Consider the following 27,836-nt stretch of genomic DNA (forward strand, 5'->3'; position numbering starts at 1 on the left):
TCAGCATCAAAGTTGTTCTCATTTTGGAACTTAGCAACACTTGCTTTTACATTTTAGTTTCTATAACCACCAACCTCAACTTGAGGATGACCAAGTGATGGGAAACAAAAGTAAAGCATGAATGATTGATTTTAGTTGGTACAGTAAGACTCATTGAAATAACCCTCAAGGCTCAGGTTGTAATTTTTCACACTCCTCTCTGATTGATTGGAAAAGAACAGTAGAAAGATATCGCTCACCGAAACTTGGGAACACAACCTGCAAGTAGCAATGAAAAAAAATCCTATTAACAAACAGTGTTGGATAAATGAAGCCTCTTAACGAACACAAGACATTGAGGAAGTTCCAGAACTTTATTATGACAAGTTCCCATACTGAATGCAATTTAACACCACCACCAAATCTTAAAAAAAAAATTCTATATATCTCACATATCTGATCAACTCCAGATGAACAGTTTTCCCTGGAAAATCTACTTTAACTAGTTTAGTTTCATTTCTCTAATTGGGTAGGAAAATTATCTTGAGATTTGGGTAGAGGGAAAAAGAGTCTCGATGAAGGAAAGTAATTATGTGGAACAAGGATTATTCATGTGGATTGTTTGGATATAGGCAAACGACTACAAACAATATAGAGAATCATGTGGAACAAAGAGCTAGCAATTATGAGGATTGCATGTTTCTGTCAGCTGCGGGTTTGAACAACAAGTTTCCATTGAATGGATCAAATCAGCTGAGATAATCAAAAAGTATATATTTAAACTCATAGAATAATTTTTTCCTTCGCTCCTCTACCCAGAAGAGAAAAAATATTGTAAATCACAGTTACAAAGAAAACCAACAATTAACAATATGCATACCGTAATTAGCTTTCCAGCATTCTCAGGTCTCTTTCCAACTTTTATAGCACCAGCAGCAGCTGCTCCAGAAGAAATGCCCACCTACATAAACAACAAAAAGAAGATATGGAAGTTATGGAAATTTTCAATATATGAACTTAAAATTAAAAAGAAAAACTGAAGAGAAATCCCTACACCCCACCAAATAGATAATCAGGTCAGCAGTTTGAGTAACTTACTGGTATATTTATTGTGATACAGGTGTAAACAGCATACACCTGGATCAGATAAGGTCTATGTTGTCCTCTTACCAGCAAAAAAAAAAAAAAAGGATTTATGTTGTCCGCTAACCTAGTTTATTAATTTGCAAAGAGTTAATGGAGAGAAAAACTGATCATCCAGAGGAAAATTTTCCTAGTTGGGAGTAACTTGACTGCTGGAACAGTAAACCACCCTTAAGTTTGAGCATGTTCAGGTCAATATGCAAAGTATGGTAGTAGCATGCGGAGTGTCAGAATCTACACTAACAGATTCCATCCACGTTGACTGTCCACAGGCCCAAAGTAACACAACAAAGTGATCTACTATTTTCAAGAACCATTTCTTTGAAGTCTCACACAGTATGCTCTGTTTTAGTTAAAGGTATTACTTTGGGTTATATTAGGCATGCCATTGACTGCAATGATCTATATTGACAAATGTTTATGTCATTTATATGATCAGGTAATGCCAACTATGCTGTCACAAGGAATCAGATGTAGACCAATCATGATTGAATGATCATTTGCTTTAACATTATAATACTGAAAATATTGCTAATTTCCATGAGATTCACATGACAAAAATTTCCATGAGGCTCACATTCCCAAACCCTAGTTCCCCTTCTTCCTCTTCCTATTCTTCTAATTCCTTGCCCATGAAAGCCCAGCATAGCAGGCCTATCCTGGGCCTGCATCATCTAGTATCAGAGCCAAAAAGATCCCCACCCCAAAAGCCTTTTTGTCTTCTGTACGCTCTCTTCCTTCACTGAATTGCCCATTCTCCTCTGTTCCCTAATAAAGAAACCCAGCCCCAATGAGATAACCCACTACATAGAGATTGATCTAGACGATTTATCCCATTTGATTAGTGAGAGATTCTTAAAATGCAAGAAGAGCTTTCAATCTTGACAACAGGTCTTTGGGAGCTTGCCAATATTAACAACAATTTCTATGATACAAGATGAGTCAGAAATGGAAGAAATTGAGATCCATAAAAGAGACAATCAAATTGATGTGCATGGTTTAATCGAAGTTATTGATGAATTGTTTGATGGTCCAAATTCAATTGTGAAACCCCACGAGCATATTACCTTGAAGAGATGTTATTCGATAACAACAATTAGTCGTTTGACCTTGAGACACGTTGGAACATCACCCCATCAACTTGTGGATGTCGATCACATGGTGCTGATTCTCTCATTTTACAAAACTCGTGGGTGAGTTTTTCTCAACACCAGGAGAGTAGATGCAGTTAGGAATTTTCAAAAGGAATTGAGCTTTCAAATGCTTAATTTTGGTCCATGGATGGATTGTATAGACATTAGGCTCTTTGTATTGGGTTTATTGACGTAATGGGCCTAATTTATAAGCCCATAAATTGGGAGTAATGCTGGTACATGGAATTAATAGGTAATTTTAATATTTAAGTCAGTGTTTGAGTTAAGGATACTAAATAATTATAGATTTACGTTTTGATTTTATTTAAATATTTTAGCCTTTTAGAGTGAGTTTGAGTTAAGGATACTAAATAATTATAGATTTACGTTTTGATTTTATTTAAATATTTTAGCCTTTTAGAGTGATTAGGAGTCCTTTTTAAGTCTAATCAGGAGGTTTAGAGGATCCATATACATGTGATGCATCCCCTCCCCCATCCCCACCCCCCCCCCCCAAAAAAAAAAAAAAAAAGCCATTATATATATGATTTGATTAATGAATGACTTTTATAAGAGTTTCGGTGCTGTTTGTCCATGCAGACGGGATAGCTATCCCTTTCTTTGATTTCTTCTCTTCTCTTCTTCTATTTTCTTTCTTAAGAGTATTTCTACCATTCAAGTTGCTGTTCAAGAACATCTTGAATGATAGTAAGTTGAATTATCCCCAACCCAAATTATTCTTTGAATCTTCTAATTCCCAAACCCTATTTCTCCTTCTTCTGCTTCCTATTATGAAAGCCCACCATAGCAAGCCTACCCCAGGACTACAACATCAGGCTACTCCTGGCCTATTCCCTAACCTTTCTAGACAAGAAATCAATTTTGACAAAGTGGCTTACAACTCTTCCCTCATCAAGCGGATATCTTGTGTCTTCCTACCAAAGTGGGTTGGTTAGGTTTCTAGAAAGCCAATTTCCATAATGAAGCCCTCCTTTTGAAGCAGGCATTGAGACTTCTTTTCTAAGCTTGACTCAATTTCGGCCAAGATTTTAAAAGGCTAAGTATTTTAATAACACCTCACCTTTTTACCCTAAAACCATGTCTAAGCATGGCTCTTGCACATGGAATAGCATCAGTCTGTCCTGCCAATTCTTAAGTCCTGTAGCTTTTGAAGTTTGCAATAGGGGTGATAAAAAAACCTTCTGGTTTTGAAATTGTATTCCTTCTGTCAAATCACATTCTTTGCCTCCTTCCTTCTCTAGACTGAATAGTTGCATGTTGGTCTCTGAGGCTACTACTAACTCCCTTTGGAGCCGAGAGCTTCTTTATAATTTTGTTCCTACTCACTTTGGGCTGGAGGTTCTAAAAGTTTGTGCGGCTCATAGACCTGATTTTTGGCGTTGCTTGCCTCCAATAGTGGAGAGTTCTCCACTCAGAAAGTATGGGTGTTTTTGCAAAATGTTGAGATAAGGAGTGAGAAGAACTATGGGCAGACCAAAGACAGCCTTTGAAGAAGTGGCGAGAAAGGATATGCATAGCTTAGGCCTTGTATCTAGTATGGCCTCAAATAGGCTGATTGGAAGCCAATGATCCATGTAACCGATCCCATTTAGTTGGGACAAGGCTTGTTGTTGTTAGAAGTGTAGTTTCTAAGCAGTGGATAGTGTTTGGAAACTTTAACATCAATCCATAGTTGGAACTTTTCTTATGGAGACTTATTCAAGCAGGTTTACCCCTAAAATCAATTATGTCTAAATGGTCTAATGTTGGTCCTACTTGTGCATTTTGTAAGAAATCCCCAGTATGTATCCCATCTTTTCCTTTCATGCTAGTGGACCAAACATATTTGGCAGCAAGACACCTGGGGTAAAGAACCGAATCATCCCTCATGAGTTCCACTTTCTTGGATCTTTGTCTAGGAATATATTCTATGAATCTATGGATAAAAATTGGTTAACCTGAATTTTATCAATCTTTACTGGTACTTGCCACCACAAATAGCAATGGGGAAATAAGGCAATATTCTCAAATGCTAAACCAGACACAATTAATGGGGTCTAGCAAACTCACTAGAAGTCTGAACTTCTGCTTAGTCCAACTAGGAAGACGTCACTTCTGCAGCTTGTCTCTCTTTTGTTAAATCTATATAATAAGATTGTTTCCACCAGTTTTTGTAAATATGGCTATCCAAATTGCAAAATGTACGTCAAGAACCTAGAGATTGGCCATACAACAGGAAAATTCTCTGTTGTACTCCAAGATGATTTTGTTAGCTTAACTATGTTATCTTTAATAGAATTTCTTTTACCATCAAAAAAGGAAATCATACATTCACTAGAGTGCACCAGTGCACGAGGCTTGCTTTCGCACGGTCTAGGTGGGGAAAATGTACACAACCTTAGCCCCTGCTTCACAGGAAAGGCTAAATCTAGTTATGGAATTTTGCTTCACTTTCAATTGCATGTCTTGGATTCAAATAGGAAAAAATAATTCCACTGTAAGATTTTAATAACCATCTCTTGTCTAGATCTTTAATTACACAACCATGAATAATTCAAAAAAAAATTCATTTTCTTCTACCTTAAATTTCTTTCATTCCCATTTGGGTGAAGAAAGAAAAAAAAAAGGTAAACAAATATCATGGTAAAACCAAATGTGCTGCCACAAACACAGAAACCAAAAGAAATTTTTGAATTTACTGCACAAAAAATGTCACTTTTGTTTCAGTTAAAATATTTAGGGAACCCAAATCAGAGGTTTTAGAGCACATTTTCCTTCGTATAATTTTAAACAAACACTTACCAACAAGCCTTCCTGGAGTGCTAACTGTTTTGCAGTTTCCACAGCTTCATCACTTGATATCTGTAAGATACAGGGAACACATTAGAAACAATATTCCACTACGCAGCACACCAAGCTAAAATGAAGGCAGCAAAGATTAACAGTAGCAAGAACAGTCCAATATCAGTAACAGCTAGGGCAATGATGAAAATAACACTAGATAGTGAGGAAAAAAGTCTCTGTGGCTGCGAACAAGGAAAGATTCATCCTGATGACTATTTTCCACCCTAAGGAATATGATTTGGTTGTTCTGACAGGTTGTTAGGTGGGAACCGGATTCCAAATCCTAATAGAACTTGGAATAGGATTTCCACTTAGACCAGGATATAAACCATATGCATACATACAGATGCAATAGGATATCAGAATTTAGGTATGAACCTTCATTCAAAAAGCAGCGGGGGAAAAAAGGTCTCCGTATTCTAAACAAGCCAAATCAGACAGAACTTTAGTGGAAAGCAGCTAACAGTTTCAACTTAATGGACAGCAGCATTTGTAAGACTTATAAACCTCACAATTGTCCAGAGGAGGTCCACGTAGAAGTCCAAACAGCAGTGGTAGCATGTAAAACCCAAAAGTTTGCTCAGAAAAAGTTCAAGAAAGGGTCTTTTAATAGAAAATTCAATATCTTAAATGCTTCTAATAAGATTGATCTGGAACCATAACTGGAATCAGTCAATCAGAAAGTGTCACGTAACCAAGGCTAAAATCTCAGCTATTTAGCAGCACGTAATTTGTGTTGATAAGGTTTTGGTTAGATACCAATAATTTGTAGAGCATATTAAAACAGATTACTGGAATTCTAAAGATGATGGGAACCCAAAGCACAAAAAATCAACTTGCAGATCCTCCATATTAAAATTCTTAAAAGAAAACTCCAACCCTATAACAACTCTCAATAGACAAACCAAAGTCTTAACCAAAAAGAAAAACTAAATCTAACAGCCATGGAATTCAATGGCTTAAGCCAAAATGTTTTTTCTTTCCCTTCTATGCCTCCCGCATGCCAATGTGAAGGGGCCTACTGCAGCAACTTGATTGATAGGTTATCCCCTAGATAGCCCACATTACAAGTTTAGAGCTCATCTAGAACACAGTCCAAAAACTCAGTGAGATCTAAAAGATCACATGTAAAAAGAAAATTCACAAAATATCAATCTTGCATTGAATCAAGTTTTCCATTATCTTGACTAGGGTGTATATGGCATACATTATTGTTCAGTGTTTGTGAAATAAAAAAATAACCGCAAGCACACGTTATCGTGTAGCTAACGGGTTGATCTCAAGGAGATATGCCACTAAGAATTTAATCTCTTAATAGTAATGCGAAAGTGCAACGATTCAAAGATTTTAACTAATTAATTAAATTAAACGAGCAGTTTGTGAAAAAATAACCGCAAGCGCACGGTATCGTGTAGCTAACGGGTCAATCTTAAAGAGATATGCCACTTAGAATTTAATCTCTTAATAGTAATACGAAAGTGCAACGATTCAAAGATTTTAACTAATTAATTAAATTAAATGAGCAGTCCTAATCCATACATTAATGCAATCGAATTGAGACAAAAAATAAAGCAAACATAACCAACGCATAATTAATAAAAGATAGGAAGAAAAAAATGCGAACAATAAATAAATAAAAATAAAAGGGAAGTGATCCGAGTATCAGCTCTGGATCTAGGGAATGAGAGTATAATTATAATGACTTTGATCGTGGACCCTTTTCCGTAGCTTACAGTTCACCGATCGGGGGAACGGATATTAGAGAAAAAAATTGCAAAAAGGAAATAATCAAAGCAATAAAAGGAAAAGGGAAACCTTAACCAAAGAGAGGCACGACTGTAGGTATCTTTGATCAAGGACCCAGGGGAAGGGAGAACAATAAACAAATGCTGAAAGTAAATCCTAAATTAAGAATATGGAGGGGTAAATAGAAGTGGGAATGGAGGGGAGAGAGAAGATTATTGAAGAAGGTTACTTACTTGCATCTTTGAACTTCAAATAATAAAAAAATAATTGAACGAACGATTCGAATCTCAACCAACCCTAACAACCAAATCTAGATTATTCTAGATTTGTAATTGCTAGACCTAGAGAAAAACGAATCCTCAAACTTGAAACTTAAAACTTGAACTTGAAATTGCATTACATAGAAAAATTAAACCTAAACATTCAATCTAAAAATTAGAATCTCACAAAAGCAATAAAAGAAAACTAGAGAAAGCCTAAATAAACTAAAGAGAAAAGAAAGAGTGCTTCTCCAAAGCTCTAAAACACGTTCTCCCTTGATGGAGTATGCTCTCCTTTTATAGAGTTTACATGGGATATGAATCTTGACAGAGTTTGAATCAAACTCAGAATTCCTATCTGACTCAACCAATTAGGGTTTTGGCATACTAATCGGACTGACTTAGAGAGATCAAATGCACAATTCCACAGTTGGATTTGAGGATCAAGAAGTCGTGAAGCTCTCCTCCAAAAATCAGCTCGATCGGACACCGGATGACAATTTGATGAAGGGCTTGATAAATTGGACAGAGACATTCAAAAACGGGATTTTTCCCTCTTCCTTCTCTGAATATAAATCTTTTTCCTCTTTTTTTTTCTTTGATCAAATCCCAAATAGGAAAATAAGATATTGAAGTATGCAAGGACTCTTTTCTCCATTAGGACCCTCTCAATAATACCTCTGTAGATTTGATTGATAATTTCTAATCTCTGCTGTAGATCAAAATTTACTCCTTTATTTCTAAAATATCTTGGAGTTGGCCCATAATCACATCTCTAGCCCATTATGCTCTAGATCAGGCCCATTTTCACACTTGAGAAGTTGAACGGACTTCTTGACTTGTAAAATTGCATGTTTCATACCCAAAACTCAAAATATTTGTTTAAATCTTGAAAAGTCCTAAAATCTGCAAAAAAAAACATAAAACCCAAGGTAGCTCCACTCTAAGTGTGTAAAATGCATGCTTTATGCCCTAAGATTTCACACATAAATGTGCTCATCATTCAGCATTCTTCAGTTAATGTCTACCAATATGTATTATTCACTACTTCACTTACCTGTGTAGTTTCTACATGTCTTAACTACAATACTACATCTTGAGTAATTATTCAATATAATGTTTCTACGTCCATTATTACATAAATACTTGTTTTATCCATTATTAGATAAGGGTTCGATGCTTATTACTAACCAAGGGCCAAAACTCAAAACACATGGTACAAGTGTGTATTTTTTTTTTCTTCCACAATTTGAAAATTTTTGTTAAGCCTAAAACTAGTTCCCTAAAGTTTTGGAGCAACTATGGCCATTTTGCCAACCAAAACACAAAATCAGAAATTCAATAGAAAAATATGCATTGTCTCACTAAGATTTTGGCAAAACCTCATATTTTTATTGTCTTGACTCTTTACCATATTTTTCATGGCAACATGGCAAGGCAAGGCGATAGAGAGCAATGGAAATCAATGTGACACCAAGCAAGGCAACAAGGAGTCGCCTAAGTGACAAGGCGACACCAAACCCAAAAAAGGGCCAGGACACAAAGGCAACACTTAGGTGATGCTTAGGCAACACCATAGAAAAAAATTTGAGGGAAACTCATGTTTCAACTAGGTGGGAAACTAGGAAATCTCAAGGAAACTTAGGACTTTTTTGTGCAAGTTTCGACAGGTTTTAGAGAGTGTTTTAGGGTGGGATTTTACATTTAAGCTAATTAGAGTATAAAGAACACATTGGTTGTATTTTGCTAAAAAAATTAACGTAGATATGTCATTCAATGTACATAACATCAATGTAGAGTTGTCCGAGAAGTACACTATAAACTTAACTACTTAAGTACTTAACATTCAATATATAATTTATAACTTCTAAACATCAAACCAAGTAACTCACAATAAAAGAAAAGTTCAACTCAGTGCTTAGAGGAGTGCATCGATGGATCCATTTTGTGAACTGAGTAGTACTATGCCTGTAACATCCTCTCCTCCAACCGATGAACATAGGCATCCCATAACATTTTATGCCTATGGTTGTCAAGGTAATCGACAACTATAACTTTATAAGTCTAGTCATCAACATGCCTAAGATAATCAGTCCGAGGGAATAAGCAATTTGAATAGGAAATCCTGACGGAGGGGGTATTTGGGGAAATATGAAAGAAACAAAAAAATTGAAAATTTAGGAAAGCTACAAAACTTGCATGAAAAAGTCCTAGGTTTCCATGAAATTTCCCATGTTTCCCACGAAATTTGGGAATTCTTTTTCCCATGAACCACCCTGGTCCAGCTAGGTTGAACCAAGTTTCGAGGTTTCAACGAAATTTTGACAATTTTGATCAAAACTTGAGATTTTTTCCGATCCCTAGTTTTTCATTTTGAGGTTCCCAAAATGGGAAATTTCAGTCAAATCGCAAGTTTCGACATAATTTTGTCCTATGGGCAACACCTTGACAACTATGCTCTTGACTTTTGATCACCAAGACAAGACAAACTTTCGAGCTATGATTTAGAACCACCATAGACTTAAGTCATTGGTGAGTTGGCCGGTTCAATTTTTTTTCAGACAAAGTAACTCATAAACCCAATTTTCGACCTTTATTTTGACACGTGGAGAAGTCCAAATGGGCTTAATCTTGGAAGTAAAATGAGTAGCAATCTCTCAAAAGATTGAGTGCCAGCAACACTACCACATGACAGATAGTACTTGAGCAAGGAATGGTTTCTTTCTCTATCATTATGTTAAATGATGATGATGATAATGACAACAAGGATAATAGCAAAAAATAGACTGCATGTAGGTTTTTTATTTTTTGGGGGCCTGGGGGGGGTGAATAAAATTCTCTACCAAAGAGGAAATGCAAGAAGCCAGGCAGAAGGAAGGAGAAAAATCTTACTATACATAGGGCCAGTCAACCTACCCCAAGAAGCAACAATCAGCTTGTTCCTTGGGGGTTAAACAAAGGAGGAAAGGGGAAAAAAAGCTAACATCCATGGAGAAGGAATTCGAAATCTGCCTCTAACGAATTGGTTCCAACATTTAGCAATTAGTTTCAAAGCCCATTTTGGTTGGCCATTTCAGTCGGTCCAAAAATTGAGCCAAAACAGTGCATTTTTTGCCAGACTTTTTTTTTTTTTTTTTTTTTGGGGGGGGGGTGATCCTCCTTTTTACGTCCCCATGTCCCTCCCGTGTGGCTATATGTCAAATGTCCAGAATTAGGGCAAAACAGTGTTGATTCTGGATTTCATCTCCTGTTTCATTCAGAACACATTGAAATCAATGACTTTCATTCCAATCTTTGAATTATGCACTAAGCAGATCAAAAACCTTTTTCCAGATCACGTTTTCTATACTTTAAGCTACAGGTGATGATTTTCAGCATGACCTGCGACTAGACATTAACATGACATGGAATTAGAGGGTTAGGGTTGAGGGATATTCATCACAACAAAAATCTGGTATTTGTTGGCATATTGTATTTTTTTTTTTGGACACTTCCCATCTGTTATGGTGATGATCCAAATATGTTCATGATGGTATCGGGAATACTTCATTGGTTCAATGTGCTTTAATTGATTCCAACAATCTCATACTAGATGATAAGAAGTAACATCAAGCATCAAACAGAGTGCAAAGGATATCAAACAAGTCATCCAAAAAGCAAACCAAGGCTGAGCCATGTTGAAGCTCTGACAAACTTAAGAAGCTTCAAAAATCATGGCAAGTGAAAATGTTGAAGAATCTCTATACTTGGAAGCAAGCTAAGACCCAAAGATCGAAGACAATAAAAAAATCAAGCCTATACATAGGAATTAGCTTGCTATTTGTAACATGTTGTATCAGATCCTCTAAGTGATTCCACTAGCTTAGAAATCTTATACAATGAGCATCTAGTCATCCAACCAATTGCAATTGGGATACATTGACAATTTCTACTGACTAAAAGCATAGGGCGAACAACCAGTGATCAAAAGCAATCAACCGGCGACATGGATGGTACCAGTCTAAAGCAGTGTCTAGCAAACCAGTCAACTGGAGACTTGGTCAAGAAAATAAATTGCTACACAGTCGGTCAGACCTCAGAACTGGTCATCAAACGATTGATGGAGAGCCAAGTATTGCAGAACTTGTCAGAAAATCAACTGGCTACAAGAAGCAGTTGACATAACATAGAAACATTTGGTTCTAACGACCAGTCAGGTTAACCTACCAGGTGGTCGACCAGCAGAGTTCTAGTAACTGTTAGGATTTATCCTACAAATGGATCTCTCGACCTTCCCTAGGAAAGAACAATAAGATCATATATTTGAGTATTTACTGTTGGGTTTATAGGCTGTCAGATGACATCAGGCTTCACAGTTTTATAATCAACCTACCCAGGAGTGTTATCATTGTGCCTTATAAAATCTGAGAAATTACAAACTTATCCTATTGAGAAATCAAGTTAACTCTTAAAAGTTTGGTTGTAGGACAAAGGATCACATAATGAGTAGGTTATGATCCCCAGTAGAAAGGAGTTGATTTGCTACTACCAACGGAGGGATTGGAACAGGTTTGACTCCCGCCTTAAAGAGGATCTTTTTAACAGTTTTGACTCTTCAATGGGAAGACAATCTTGAGGGAATTCAATAGTGAGGGGCTCGTAGTAGTTGGGTAGTGATGTGGAGACAGGTTAGACTAAACCATAATAGATCAGTGCGTATTACCATCCTTTTCCTTCTTATCTTATAATTTAGCATGAACCTTCAGGGACTAAAAACAGCAGCTAATAACCAGCCTTGAGAAGCAGTCGTCAAGAAATATGAATGAAACCAGCAGAAGGCAATGTTTCAAAAAGGATGTCGAACGTCTATTTGATGTTTCATTGGTGAGACCCCATGCTTTCCCATGACTTTCTGGAGGCGTCGCCGTGACTCACGGTCACAAAGTGATATGAGTATGCTTGAATGGCAGAGAGCATGGGGAGTATGAACATTGTCATTAGTGGAACTAGTAGTTACCATCAGCATGGTAGTCCTCAAACTATGCATACACTGATCGAACCACCAATTTCAATTATAGTGCCTCTTCTCAGTATGGAGGGCATCATATCCATCAATACCACAACTATTTTGGCTTTCAGTCCTGTAGCATTGAAGGTTAACTTGGGTTGTTGCTCCTTCAGTATATAGATGATGATACATATGTGATTAAATGCACAAGAGAGGTTATATAGCAACTCATTAACTTGGGAAGCCTTCTCGATACACGCTTAAATAGGATTTGGGAGAAAATTGAGTGATACTCACCAATCACCACTTCTCCACATTTTAGCATAAGGTTTGAACTTTGAACACAAACACACCTTGTCACTAGTTTGATTAAAATATTACAACCTTACAAGTATCTTAATTGTTTTTCTTCAACATTGAATTTGATGGTTTCTAATTCCAATAATAGGTTTCTAAACAATGGCGTATGAGGATATTGTTGTGCAACACAAAGTCCCCATAGATGAAAGAAAGCAAAGGACAACATGTAACTATTGCAGTAAAGTCCCCCATCGAAGGTCAAGGTTCAAGAGACACTTGTTTGGATAATATGCTGATACACCCAAGTGTCCTGTGGCCCCTCCTAAGGTGAGGGATGTTATTCTTAACAACTTGATGGAGTTGGCTGACTAGTGTAGCTGGTGGAGATGGAGCAGGAGTTGGAGGAGTTGCTTAGTGACTTAGTCACTATTTTTTATTTCACTCTTGTACTCTCATGGTTAACTAATAAGTACACGGATGTTGTAGTCATAATGTGGAGTTGTGAACAATTGAACGTGTTTGATGTATCATTTGACTTTAAACCTTTATGTTTCATTTACATCAAATAATGGTTGTGATGCTACTATGCTAGAGCATTTCCTAAGGCCCAACAAAGTATCCCACTAGGCCCACAAGCCTAAAAAAATCTACAAACAGTAAGTGGTTGCACAATCACCAATTTTGGGTCAACTTCAAGTTAGAACTTGTGTGAATCTAAAAGGAATTAACACGAGATTCTTAGATGGATGGAAAGCTGAGGAAGTCTATTCTCCAACGCAACAAACGGTGAGTCATTTGCTATTTCCAAAAGAGAGTTATGGCCATTTTGGTGAAGGAGGTCTAGTTTGCCTCTCTATATGGGATTCCTAGCCCTACTCTATTCTCAAAGGCCACTTCTCCACTTCCAACCACATTAGAACTAGTCTACCTTGGGGAGCACACAACCAACTACCTCTTCATACTTTCAAGGTCTTGTAAATGCCATTCTATAGTTTCAAGGAGTCCTTGAATGGGGAAGTTATTTAGTCACACTAGGTGGTCATTTTCAAGGGTTTTTGGAAATTGCCTAAGCATCGAGGGATGTTCCAATGCACTTCTATTTAGGTCTCTATTGTGAAAGGAAATAACAAGTTATTGGAATGATATTTGAGTTTGCTTTTGGCTTTAGAAGAAGGAATTCTTCTAGTTTTTCTCTTATCCCTCGGGTGAATTTCCTTTGGGTGGTGAGTGTCCTATCTTGAGTGTTCACTTGTGTTAGCTCCTACTTCTCTAATCTTTCAGGTGTCACGTTTGGTATCAGGCTCAAGTTTCAATGGCTGGTCATCGTCAATGTAAACCAAATGTTGATTCCCCTACAGCTTGAGAAAGACACCTACAAGACATGGAGGTAGATGATTTAAGGAGACAGGCGCAACAACTCTAGAAGCATCTGCAAAGCTTCAAACTTTTGGAACATGATGATTTGTGTCATGATTCAGAAGGTAACTTGGATGAAGAGGCTACTAACCCGTTTGCCGATATCCAAAGTCATAGACTCATAGTTTAAGTGATGAAAGTCGTCCCCTATGTCGATATCAAAGACACAACAGTAATTTGACAAAATTCCTATATGAAAGTTGATATTCCAGAATTTGAAGGAAATATGCAACCTGAAAATTCTATGGATTGGCTACTCACTGTTGAAAGAATCTTTGATTACAAAGACATACCCAATGATCAAAAGGTGAAGCTTGTTGCCATCAAACTTAAAAAGAATGCTCCGATTTGGTGGAAGCACTTGAAGAAGCAAAGAGCTCATGAAGGAAGAAGCCAAATCACAACTTGGGAGAAAATGAAGAAAGAATTGAAGAGAAAGTTCTTACCGGAGAACTACCATCAAGATGCCATCCTAAGGTTTTACAATCTCAAACTAAAGGAGCTTTTAGTAGAAGAATATTCAGCAAAATTTGATCATTGATGAGTTGTGATAGTGCCAAACCGGAGGAGCAAATAGTTGCTTGCTTTCTCGGTGGACTTTGACTTGAAATTAATAATGTTGTTCAACTCCAACCTTATTGGACTTATAATGATATTTTTCAGCTTGCCCTTAAGGTGGAAAAGCAACTCAAAGAGGCCCGTAGTGGCATCGCTTAACCTTGGGACAAGAGGGACAAGAGAGTATACCAATGGAAGGAGTGCTTCTTCTTCTAAGAGTAAGGTTGCCCCTTTAAAATCACTTCCTAAGAATGATGGAGCTTTAAATTCCAACCCTCCTACTTCTTCAAAATTAGTAAAGTGTTTCAAATGCCAAAGGTTTGGGCATATTGCCTCCGAATGTCCAAATCATAAGATTGTCTCTCTAGTAGAAGAAGATCTTGAAGAAGAGAAGAGTGAAGACCAAACTAGATCTAATGAAGACTGGGAACAAAGTGATGAAGTTGACTATGGAGATCGAGGGGAGTCTCTTATCCTCCGCCAAATTTTGAATACCACTTCTATTGAAGAATACACATGGTTCCACAACAACATCTCATTGCAAGATGTGTGATTTTCATCATTGATGGAGGAAGTTTTGAAAACATGTGGTGACAACAATGGTGGACAAATTACAACTCAAGATGGAGACACCCTCAACCTTACAAGCTCTCTTGGCTTCGTAGAGGTAATGAGGTAAGGTTGGATAAAATATGTCTTGTTCAATTTTCAATTGGGATTTGGGGAAAATATAAGGATGAAGTGTGGTGGGATGTTGTACCCATGGATGCTTGCTATTTGCTCCATGGGAGGCCCTGGCAATATGATAGAAGGACCAACCATGATGAGTTCAAGAATATCTATACTTTGGTGAAAGATGGAATTAAGATCACTTTGGGTTCCTCCAAAATGAAGAAAATTCCTAAACCTTCAAATGGGGACAGAAACAATTTACTCACTAAATCTAAAGCTGAAAAAGTCTTAGAAGAACCCATGGAGGCTTATGCTCTTGTAGTGCTAGAAGAAAATGGAGAGAATTTTAGCATCCCAACCCAAGTAGAACATCTTCTCAAAGAATTCAAAGATGTTTTCCCAGAAAAAAAATTCTCCCAGACTTCCACCAATAAGAGATATTCAACATTGGATTGATTTTGTCTCGGGAGCTGTCATTCCTAACAAAGCAGCCTATAGAATGAGTCCTAAGGAGTATGAGGAGCTTCAAGGGCAAGTACATGAACTCATGGCCAAAGGAATGGTCAGGGAAAGTATGAATCCATGTGCTATCCCCACCCTTCTTGTGCCAAAGAAGGATGGATCGGGGCAAATGTGCATTGATATTAGAGTGGTGAACAAAATCACCATCAAATACCGCTTGCCTATTCCTCAACTTGATGATCTTCTTGATCAACGTTGTGGTGCTATAATCTTTTCCAAGATTGATCTTTGAAGTGGATAACATCAAATTTGCATGAGGGTGGGAGACAAATGGAAACTACATTCAAAACAAGGGATGGCCTTCATTAATGGATGGTATTGCCATTTGGCCTTTTTAATGCTCCAAGTACCTTTATGCGCCTTATGAATCATGTCTTCAAATCATTCATTGGTTGGTTTGTTGTTGTTTATTTTGATGATATTCTTGTCTATAGCACTAAAGTAACATTTGGAGCATCTTCATCACGTTTTCCAGGTTCTAAGGGAACAAAAATTGTATGCCAACTTAAAGAAGTGTCATTTCTTCACCAATAGACTTATCTTCTTAGGCTATGCTGATTCGAAAGAAGGTATCGAGATGGATCCTAGCAAACTGGACGCAACCATGAGCTGGCCTATTTCTACATCTATTAATAACAGTCACAGTTTCCATGGCTTGGTTTCATTTCATTGATGGTTTATCAAGAACTTCAACACCAATATTTCTCCCGTCACCAAATGCTTGAAAGGAGGAATTTTCAAGTGGACCAAGGAGTCGCACAAAGCCTTGAATTCCTTAAAAAGAAGGTGACAGAAGCTCCTATTCTTCACTACCTGATTTCAATAAAAATTTTGAAGCTGAATGTGATGCTTCTAATGTGGAAATTGGTGTGGTTCTTAGCCAAGAAGGAAAGCATATTGCATTCTTTAGGGAGAAGTTGAATAGTTCTTGAAAGAAGCACTATGACAAGAAGTTCAATTCTATTGTGAGAGCACTGGATCGTTGGCAGCATTTCTCTTATTAAAAGAATTCATTTTCTTTTCAGATCATGAAGCATTGAAGTACATAAATACCCAACATAAGCTCAACAGTAGACATGCCAAGTGGGTAGAGTTTCTTCAAGCTGTCCCTTTTCTTAAAAACATAAAGCAGGAACTCTTAATCAAGTAGCGTATGCATTAAGCCGTAGGCATTCCGCCTATCTACAATGCAAATGAAGGTCTTAAGCTTTGATATGATGAAGAAGCTCTATAAAGATGACTCAGATTTTGGAGTAATTTGGAAAGAGTTTTCTCAAGGGCCACTTCAACAATTCTTGCTACAAGATGGTTTTCTTTTCAAGAACAATCATTCGTGCATTCCTAGAAGTTCTCTAAGGGAAGCCATCATAAAAGAAGCTCATGGAAAAGAACTAGCAAGACATTTCGGAAGAGACAAGACACACTTATTTGTTAAAGAAAATACCGGATTGTACACCCCACTGCCTGAACCTACTACACTTTGGGAAGATTGAGCTTGGACTTTATTCTTGGCTTACCACAGACACTAAGAGGTAAAGATTCTATCATGGCGGTTGTTGATCAATTCTCTAAAATGGCACATTTTATACCATGAAACAAGGCCATGGATGCTACTTATGTTACAAATCTTTACTTCCAAGAGATTGTTAAACTTCATGGTGTTCCAAAGACAATAACTTCTGATCGTGATTCCAAGTTTATAAGTCACTTTTAGCGGACGCTTTGGAAGAAATTTGGTTCAACACTTCAATGTAGCTCTTTTCATCATCCTCCAACCGATGGACAAACTGAAGTTGAAGATAGAAGTTTGGGAAACCTTTTGAGGAGCTTGATTGAAATTAATTTACGTCAACGGATCTTACTTTGGCTCAAGCTTAATCAGTCCTTTGGACTTAGCACACTTCTGGCCACTCAACATTTCAGTGCAGACGCCAAAAAGCATACCGACTATCTAAAGAAGCTTCATCAACAAATTCAGGGCAAAATTACTAAGCACAATGAGAAGTACCAAAGAAGAAGGAGATTTGTTCTGGATTCATCCTAAAAAAGAAAGATTTCCTCATGGGTGTCATGGCAAACTCAATCCTAGAGATGATGGACCTTTCAAGATGAAGATGAAGGAAACTCAGGGACGAGTTTGCACACAACGGAAGTGTTTGATGCCGGATCATTTCCTAAGGCCCAACAAAGTAGCCCACTAGGCCTATAAGTCGAAACAAAACATCTAGAATAGTGTGTGGCTGCACACTCACCAATTTTGGGTCAACTTTGAGTTAAAACCTGTGTGAAAATATAGAGGAATTAGCATGAGATTTTTAGATGGATGGAAAGCTCAGGAAATCTATTTTCCAATGCAACAAATGGTGAGTCATTTGCTATTTCCTAGAGGTAGTTATGTCTATTTTGGTAAAGGAGGCCTAGTCAGCCAGTCTGTACGGGATTCCTAGCTCTACCCTATTCTCAAGGCCATTCATCCACTTCTAACCACATTAGAAATTTGGAACTAGTCTACCTTGGAGAGCACACAACCAACTACCTCTTTGTACTTTTAAGGCCTTGTAAATGCCATTCTACAGTTTCAAGGAGTCTTCATTTAATGGGGAGGTTAGTTAGTCAAACTAGGTGGTCATTTTCAAGGGTTCTTGGAAATTGCCTAAGCATGGAGGGATGTTCCAGTGCACTTCTGTTTAAGCTCTCTATTGTGAATGAAAATAACAAGCTATTGGAATGATGATTGAGTTTGGCCTTTGGCTTTAGAAGGAGTTGTTCTAGTTTTTCTCTTATCCTTGAGTGGATTTCCTTTGGGTGGCGAGTGACCTATCTTGAGTCTTGTGTTACCTCCTACTTCTCTAATCTTTTCGATGTCAAGTTGTGTATTTCATGCTTATAAGTCTTCATGTTCATTACTTCAGCATTTTGGTTTCAAAGTTAGGGTCGAGTTGAAACTTATATATACACTTGTTTCCTCCCAAATCTAAGGTCACTATTATGTCTAGAAGACCTAAAATAGGCTAAATACCAATTTCAGCCACCCTAAGCCCTAAAACCCACCGAGATAAGCCTCAAGTTCACTTGTGTTCATCAGGATTTTTTTTTACCAGATCTCAGTTTTTTGGTTGGCTAAGATCTGAGATCTCAATCCATGCTATGACTTTCTTCTTCTCTTGTTTGAGTTCTGTTGAACCTACTCTAGTGCTGCTTCTGTTGATGGCCTGCAAACTGAGTTTACTTCACTCACTTGCTCCCAAGCAACATACTTGCCACTGCTGCTCCAAGAAAACCAGCCAGATCTTACAATTCATCCATGGGACTTGAATCAAACTTGCAGCAGTACTCATCCCACTTGTTGGCTATACACTGACACTGCCCCATTGAATTTCTACAGTCCGTTTTGGCAATACATGATAGATTTCTTATTCTGTCTTGGAACTGATTTTTATGATTCACAGGTTAGACGATGCTATGCAACTCCTAGCTTTAGCTTTAGATTACTAAACATTCCCCATGAAAAACTGGAAGAAACATTATAATCCAGAGTAAAATTACTGGGTTATTTAGTAGATCATAACGCAATGTCATTTGGAGGCAAAGTAATATATATATATATACACCAGGATGAGGAGATAAGCATCTACCTGTATAACTTCATCAAGTATTTCTAGGTCCAAATTTCTGGGCACAAAACCTGCTCCAATTCCTTGGATCTTGTGGGGGCCTGCATGTTTGAATCATTGACCAAAGAGATTTCATAAACCACAGAAGAAAATTTTATTTCGACAACAGACCAGCCAAAGGATTTTAGATTCTTTACCTGGCTTTCCCCCCGAAAGAATGTTACTCTCTGTAGGTTCCAAACCAATAACCTGATATGCCATGAAAATTCACTTAACCAAAGGAAAAGAAAGTTTACACCTCCCTTAAACTTATAATAAATTAATTGACCAGAAAGAGAAGTACACAACGGAAAAAGGGAAGAGGGGGGACGAAAGTAACTGCACAAGAGTTTTGAGTGCTTCCGTGTCTTTTTATAAGGAACTCAACATCGAAACTAAGAGTTTGATTTGAGGTTAATGTTCATAAAGAAACTTGAATATTTTCTTTGCTTCTTTCATGAAACCTTAGATCTATATATTCTTTAATCAAAAAGGACAGGAACTCAATAGGTCTCTAGATTACTAGCCAACCCACTGCATGTGTAAAAGTAACAGAAATGAAGAAGACAAATGATTTTTCTTATTTTCTAAACCCTGAACTCCTTTCTGAATCTTCATTTTCCATCATATGCCACAATCAGCATGAAATTAATAGACAGCTCAAAAGAAGAATCTGCTTTTTATCAAGGGAGATACGGCAGTGCTAACTACATTCCTGGTGATTTTTATGACCTAAAGGCACACTCTGGTCAGAACTTCTAAGAAGACTGTTTAAACATTTGCCTTTTTACTTCTAAACTGAAATTCTAACACTGTGCAGGAAACCAGCTATCAGATTGGCATAGTAATCCGTCAAATTGATCTAGACAACCCATATCAATCCCAGGGCAACCTAGAAGGAATGTCAAACATGCTTTGCTCATTTTACAGGAAAATAGTATATACCTTTACAGTTGACTTTTTCTCCTTCAGGAACCGACCAACACCAGAAATAGTTCCACCAGTCCCAATCCCCCCAATAAAGATATCCACCTTGCCACTTGTATCCTCCCAGATTTCTGGACCAGTAGTCTCATAGTGTATCTGCAGAAAACAACAACAAAATTTACATACAAATGGATATTCTACTTATAACAAGAAAGCTACTCTCCTAGGTTCATAAGGGAGCCAAACTACAGGATCCAGATTGGTTTAGCATTCTATGATCCCATCTAGAGGATCTTGAACAGAAGTCATCATCATTTGTTGGTCCAAATTATACTATCCACAGCACCCTTTTCCACTTCTGTCAGAAGTTCTCTATCTTTTTAAGAGCAATGATGGATCAGAGAGCCAGACCATTTCATCAGATTGGTATTTGGTTTATTTATCTTAAAGGTCTCAAAACACAGAACCTGAGCCTCTTCTCTCTCTCTCTCTAGAACCACGACCAATAAATTTGTAATAAAGAACAGCCTTTGATGGAGTAACAAAGCTGAAATGGAATAAAGCCTCTGAGAATATTTATAAGATAAGGCAGGCTAAGTTATTCCCAACTGCATACCTTTGGATTTGCAGGATTATCAAATTGTTGAAGTATGTAAGCATTTGGGGTGCTCTTACAAATCTCTTCAGCTTTTTGAAGTGCTCCCTTCATGCCCTTGGCTGGATCAGTAATTACAAGATCTGCTCCAAATGCCTTAAAGAGAACTCTTCTTTCCATGCTCATTGACGCAGGCATTGTTAAGATGAGTTTGTATCCCTTTGTAGCAGCAATGAATGCGAGACCAATGCCAGTGTTTCCACTTGTAGGTTCCACCAAAACACTCTAGCAAAAAAAAAGGGAAAAAATATCTATATATATTTTTTCTAAGAAAAGTCTAGGATGAGTCTGATTCAGAAACGACCATAATTTGAATTTTTCCTTTTTTGAAAATAATGTTTTAACATACTGGAATATCTGGCAGGGACCGCAATTACATTCATTTGAATCAGTCTTCAATCTAGATGGATCCTGAAATGGATAACTGGGGAAATAAGGAAGAAAGAGCGTCACATGACCATAATAGAGCAGGATTGGGACTTGGGAGTAGGTCCAATTCATCACAAACTTAGGAAGTCATTTGAGGTGGTAAGGTCATGTTTCAAAGGGGCCTCCAGACGATACAGTTAGATTTGTAACCTGATCTTGATTGAGGGAACCAAAAGAAACAAAGGCTGGCCTAAGATGTACCATTGAGAAATGGTGAAGGAGGATGTACTCATCTGAGACCTTGTTCCTGGTATGACCTCAAGCAGAGTTGATAAAGATAAGGCTATGATGTTGTTGTTATTGAATTAAGCTTCAATCAGGTGCAGTCCACATGCAAGCACTCTCCACTGGATCCTTTGCCTTTCAATAGAAACAGAGATGACTCAGTTCACAATAAATCTAACTAAGCCGTACATAAAAGGTGCTGATTGAATAGGTCAAAAGATAAACTGACATATGAGATTATTTATCCTCAATTGGTATGACTTGAGTAACTCAAAGAGAGACAGGCATGTCACTGAGACTAGTGAAAATGACACTCGTGATTTGCGAGGGAATTTGAAAGGAAAGAAATTGAATAATCATTTAGGAAGTTTGATGTCCTTCCTTTGGTGAGGGAATATTCATCCGACTTATGAGAGTTATTGAGGGACAGAACATGTGAAATGGAGATAGGAGTAAATGCAAAAAACAAGTGGGACTCCCCAGATCAAAAACCTCAACTGAAAATGCCAGCTCCAAAACTGATGCAGCATACATACAATAGAATGAAATAAAATAAAATCTGGAACTAGGCCCAAAATGAAGAGACAACCCTTCTAGCAAACCCCCTCCCCAACTTCTTGCCTTCCTCATGCATTTTTGTTTTCTCATGGAGCCTTACTCTACTAAAGCATTTTGGTCTAACAGACAGGGTCGGCCAGCATATCATCTCTGGGTTAAAATCATCAGTCGGAGATTCTCAATTGAATAGTATACATTGATTAAACCAGAGAAAACCATAAATATTTAAGTGCATGATGCAGAAGTCTGTCAAAGACCATAAAGTTTATAGGATACAACAAAGAGCATTGTAGCCATAGAGAGGGATAGCCAGTATATGATGTCTGTGCCATAACCACCAGTGGGATAACTTGTCAATTGAACAGTCTAGAATGACTATAACCCAGAGAAAACCTTGAATATTGAAGTACATGATGAAGAAGCCTCTCCATGACAATAGAGAACTCTAGAATACAACAGCATGGTAACCATATGAAATGTCAATGGAACTGGAGAAAGCCTCATTTTCTTAACCCCAGAGAGGGTGGAGGACTACAAAGGTTGAATATCCATAGGAGCCTATCTATCCTCATACTACCTTTCCTGGTGTTATTACTCCCCTCTGCTCTGCGTCAGATATCATACTGTGACCTATCCTGAAAAAATGTTGTGAGAATGAACTAAATCAGGAACTCCAAAAACAAAAAGATACACTTGCAGAGATAACTATTGAAATAGTAAAGGGACCTTGCATAAGTCCCACTGGTCAACAATGGATCCCAACACATTCATTTTCAAGTTCAGCCTAAACAGCCAAGAAATTTTATGGTCTCAAATAGAATCTTTTACTCATAAATGTATAAACTCACCTATCTTTGACACTGCAACATGGCTCCATACTCTCAAGCTTTGCAGCAACAGTTGCAACACAACCCTTCACAATATTATTCAGGTAAACCATTGGTGTCTTCCCAATCAGCTGTTACATAGCACAGGGATAGAGCAAGGTCAGGAACATAACATTCTTTTAGGTCTTCCAGCATGATCAAGTTACGTTATAAAAACATTAATAACATATGTGACCACACTGTCCAACCACAAGTCATAATTGGTCTATCTTTCAAACCCCATCTCCAACTTTCCAGGGTTTCTGACGTCTACATACCATGTTCTATGTTCAGACATGATGGCAAGCTGCCTGGCCATTGTTTCTCCCAGTCTAGCAAAATCTTATTTGGGGTTTGCATCCTGTTCATGTGGCTCAATACTCGAATGATATAAGACTTCCTTCAATTGAGGTTTGTCAAGGAAGGATTTTTTGTTTTCTTGAGTCATATATCTTTTCAAGAAACTGAATTCCTTTTGAGAACACAGATGGAGGTGTAAAAGCAGACATCTTAGAAATAATTTTTCAGGTTCTTATTTGGAATGTAAGATAGAAGAGTTCTTGGAAAAATTGGGATATTCACTACAATTAATGCAAAGTGGTTCCGAAGTGACTTGAGTGTTGGGTCTGAGGCTCTTGAGTAAGAGAGATCAAGAACTTTGAATTCTTCAAACTCTTCTCACAGGGAACAAATTCATATGTATGAAAACATACAGAGTGAAACTATGTGAAATCCTTGTGTCTTCTTCCGGCCCCTCATTGTTCAAAGAGTGGTTAGGGAATGGAGTTAGTAGGCAGAACTTGAGGCGGTAAAATTTAGAGTACCATAAGGAACTAAATGTAAATCATTCCGCAGAAAAAGTTTGCTAGTACTTAGGTGCAGTAGAAGTGTGTCTCATAAAGTAATCTACATCCATTTTGCACTAATGTTACAAATTAAGAAGCTTGATCAAGTAGAGGAGATTGTTTTTGTTAATCTATCAGTTGTAACACACCAAACTCCTTGAATAAGATACTACGTGTGGAGTCAACTAACAACTTTTTCTCTTTTTTCATTCCTAATAACAGAAAATAGTAAGAAAGAAAACCGAGAAGTATCAATCTTGATATCAACTATCAAAGCCAAATAGCTTTAATCATGGAAATGGAGTGGAGCAACAATGCAAGAGAGAAACTATCAAATTGTTTCAAGATAGCTGCAATTTCATCAGCTTGGACACCAGGTCCGTGTTCCAGAGTGCTGAACGCTAACACCATCAGATGCACTGTGATATCCCCCATTCTAGCCTACCAGAAGGGTACTGACTAACCCAGGAACTGGTGGGGAATGGTAAATCAGAAGGAGTCACCTATTGTAAATGCCTATACTAGGAATAGCATCAGGCTTAGGGATCCGGTATAGGAAGGAAGGAAAACATAGGAAATGGGTGAAGGAGTGCTAAAGTTGATCAGAAATAGGTGTGGAGCCCATAAGAGGCCTGGGGGGAAACACTTGCAAGCAGTTAGACCTGGCGGTCAATGACCTAGGCGATCAATGGTAAATGGAAAGTTCAAAATGTAAACTGAAGGGCCATTGTTTTATTGACAACCCTAATAGGGGAAGTAGCCTCCATTTTGTCAAAAACTCTGAAGAACAATTGAGGAGGGGGAAAGAGTGGGGGAAGCTCAAGGCAAGGTGTTGCCTGGCCACATTGGGGGAATAAGAGCTGTATTTTTGCAAAATAACTCCAGCATCAAGTACACCATCCTCCCCTCTATCTCCCTAGGTAATTCTCATTTAATTTGGCCAAGGATGGGTTCATTGATGGAGCCACCAATTCAAGAATTTGAGAGGGGGGGGGGAACAAAGGGGTTTTCTCCATTGATGATTCATGCATGTTTCAAGGCCCTAGAATAGGCTACTGAAGGAAATGAAGTAATAGTTCAGCAAGGTTAGAGGAGAATTAGATTGGAAACCCAAAACTTGGTTGAAATGGAAACCGAGTTAAGGTATGGACTAAGGGTTAATTGACCAAGTAACTATGGCAAAAGAAGGTGTCAAAGAATGAGAAACTCTGGATGGAAAGCCTACTGAAAATGTGGGAGAAAAAGCCCCAGATTTTGGAGTGGCTTTCTGCCTGTAGACACACCGATCTCTACTGTAACAAACTGCCGAAGATGACGTGTCAACCAAGGATTCAACTGGGTTCATTGGGGCCAAATAGAGGGAAATTTTGGGAAATGGACCTTCTTACATGGCCAATAATATGTGTTATGACATAATTAGGGAAATTGGACAGAATCAGAGTTGAACAACCTGCCTTCGGAACTGCAATCCAGTCAAATGGAAAACCTAAACAAGGTGAAGGGAATTGTATGCTAGACCTAGGATTCAACTATATATTTTGCTTATGCTATTGATGATGTCTATGCTGCAATGTAAATGTGGAAATGTATATGACATGTTACATGCATTCATGGTGCAACTATGTGGGTATTACACTCAGCACACACACTATCTACATGCCCAATATTTTATCTATTTTATCTATTTAATATCTTCAATACTTCATGTGAACATAATTATAACTGCAAGACTTAAGGGATTGCATTTATATAATATGCCACAAGTGGTGGCTACAGCCATTGCCTCCGAATATTCATGCACCTTACATGATCATGCATGCCTCCATATATACCCACATTCATATAGTTGCATTGGGCTATGATCAACCCTAGAGTGCAACCACCCTAACAACAGGGGTATTGAAGTTGGCAACCTGTGGAATGGAGTAGTGGTACCAGTGGGCGCCCAGCAAATGGAATAAAAGCCATGAGGGGACACTAGGTACCCTAGTGTACCATTTATGTTGTACCAAAGATGGAGGGACCTAAGGTAATATCGAGGTGTACCTCCAAGATAGTGGGTACTTGAGGATCTATGCCTCTAGAGTGGCAAAGGGCACCAGGCCAAGATAGCAGGTGCTCGAGGGTGGTATCATTTGGCCATGAAGTGCACAATGAGTAGAGACCTTGCATTGCGTCAGGAAATTCCCTGACATGCGTCAATCCACACCAACGGTCGTGCATTTTCTTTTCCAGAGTGATGAAGAGTGGATGGTGAGGACAATGAGTGATGGTGAGATAAGAGCAGATCGAATTTCCATTAACACTAATTGTGATCTAGAGAGTGGCCCTTACCCCATACCCCTAGTCATGCACTTTCTTTAATGAATTGAGAGACCATCCCAGCAAGCTGGTATTACATAAGGCATGGTACAATAGTTAGAGACCTATATTATAACATATGTTGGGTGGCATATAGTGTTGCAGCATACATGTTGAATGTGACTGTTTCCCCTCACATGTCCAGTAGAACTCATCCCTCTGGTTATTTCCTTCAGATGGTATTATAGGACTTGAGATAGTACGGGTGGCAGAGGAAGCCTCTATGCTGATGCATTGCGTGATGTGTTGTTGTGATATTTACTCTTATGACTCCATTACTCTATAAGGCTGGGCACATGCATTAAAGTAGATGAATTATGACAATGTCACTGGAACTTCAACTGAAACTTCATTTAAAAGTTTACTCATGGATAACTGTAAGTGTAATGTAAACCGAATGAGCTAATCCGAGAGTAATTACCTCTAAACCTTTTATTGTTTTATTCCCTTTTATTAATTAATGGTGTGGATATTTTAAATGGTGTTTGATTATGGTACTATATCGGACTGGTCCAGATGAGAGCCTATGCGGAAACTCCGGGCTGATCCGGATAGCCCCTAGGTGCAGGATATAACATGCACGCACAAAACCTTAAGTTTGATAGATATCACAGAATAAGGCTTTTGACTAGGAAGAAACATTTTGGTGGGCATTTGATCAACACTAACGCTGCGTTTGATGTAACTATATGCAAATAGGAAGAATAAAATGCAAAAGAATACTCAATCAGAATTGACAAGACAATGAAGAACATTCATAGCATAATTCAAAATAAACAATTCCGAAAAGAAAACTTTCAAAATAAATAAATAAAATCTCGTAACCCAGCCACAATCCTTTACACCACAGCAATCAAATAAACAGCACAACTATTAAGACTTGAAAGACAGAATGAAAATTTTAATATGGAGAATGAGACAACTTCATTAATTAATTTTGAAATCAATTCACTCCCGGACCTTAATTCTACCCAAATCGAGATTTCCAGAAAGTATTCAAGATAATATCTTTATTTCTTACCTGAGTGACATCTTCGGCAATGTTGAGACCTTCGATCTCCGTTTCAGGTTTCACGGTGACTGCTTTACAAACAATAGACGTAGAGATCTTCTTACTGAATACAGGTTTCTTATTGAGATTTAGAGCTGTAAAACCTCGAGATTGTAGGACTCCTGAAAACCCCAATCTCGTTTGAGGAATTGAAGTCGAAAGGTTTGATAGGGAAGCCATACTTGGGTTTGTTCTGCGTCCACTCTCACCAGCTTCACTCTGCTTGAAGAAGTTGGATAATATTCTTCACAGAAGTAAGAAACTTCCAAGCATCTCAGACTCTCATGGCCTAATTCGACCTTGGAAATTATAGAAAAAGTAAGGGTAGGGTGATGTGACACGTGGCAACATGGACCTGCGAAATTTACGTGCCATGAACAAATCAGCGTTAGTAGTTAGTACTAAAAAAGTAACAATACTCTAGAAAAAACAAATCAGCGTTCGTTATCAAAAGGAAATTTTAAAAAATGGAAAAAAGGAAAAAAGGAAAGAATCCAACCCTCTCTCATTTTAAGATAAATGTCTAGTTTCAATGAATCTCATTCTAAATGGTGCATGATTAGTTCAAGCGAGTGACTACGAAGGGTTTTTTTTTTCTTTTGTGTTTTCACCCTCACACTTCCAAGTCAACTCATTTAACTACATAGTCACTCATTTTTTTGGAAATGAGGTTCCTTCGGGGCAGCTTGAGCGCACACCACGACTA

At 37.9% G+C, this 27,836-nt stretch overlaps 1 protein-coding gene across 1 annotated transcript; it reads right to left on the minus strand.

Moving 5' to 3' along the window:
• Window positions 1-27,424, minus strand: LOC149022119 (cysteine synthase-like). The gene is made up of 10 exons (XM_089150292.1): window positions 27,101-27,424; window positions 22,856-22,965; window positions 22,585-22,642; window positions 20,757-21,020; window positions 20,159-20,296; window positions 19,372-19,423; window positions 19,196-19,275; window positions 5,058-5,117; window positions 860-940; window positions 1-258 (listed from the first exon to the last, which is right to left on the minus strand). The coding sequence occupies exons 1-10, from the start codon at window positions 27,308-27,310 to the stop codon at window positions 166-168; spliced, it is 1,146 nt and encodes a 381-aa protein (XP_089006418.1). The 5' UTR covers window positions 27,311-27,424; the 3' UTR covers window positions 1-165.
• Between the last annotated feature and the right edge of the window lie 412 nt (window positions 27,425-27,836).

Source organism: Hakea prostrata, chromosome 3 (genome assembly GCF_041222555.1).
Source record: "Hakea prostrata isolate BN-2017 chromosome 3, UWA_Hpros_2, whole genome shotgun sequence".
In the NCBI taxonomy this organism is placed as follows: Eukaryota; Viridiplantae; Streptophyta; class Magnoliopsida; order Proteales; family Proteaceae; genus Hakea; species Hakea prostrata.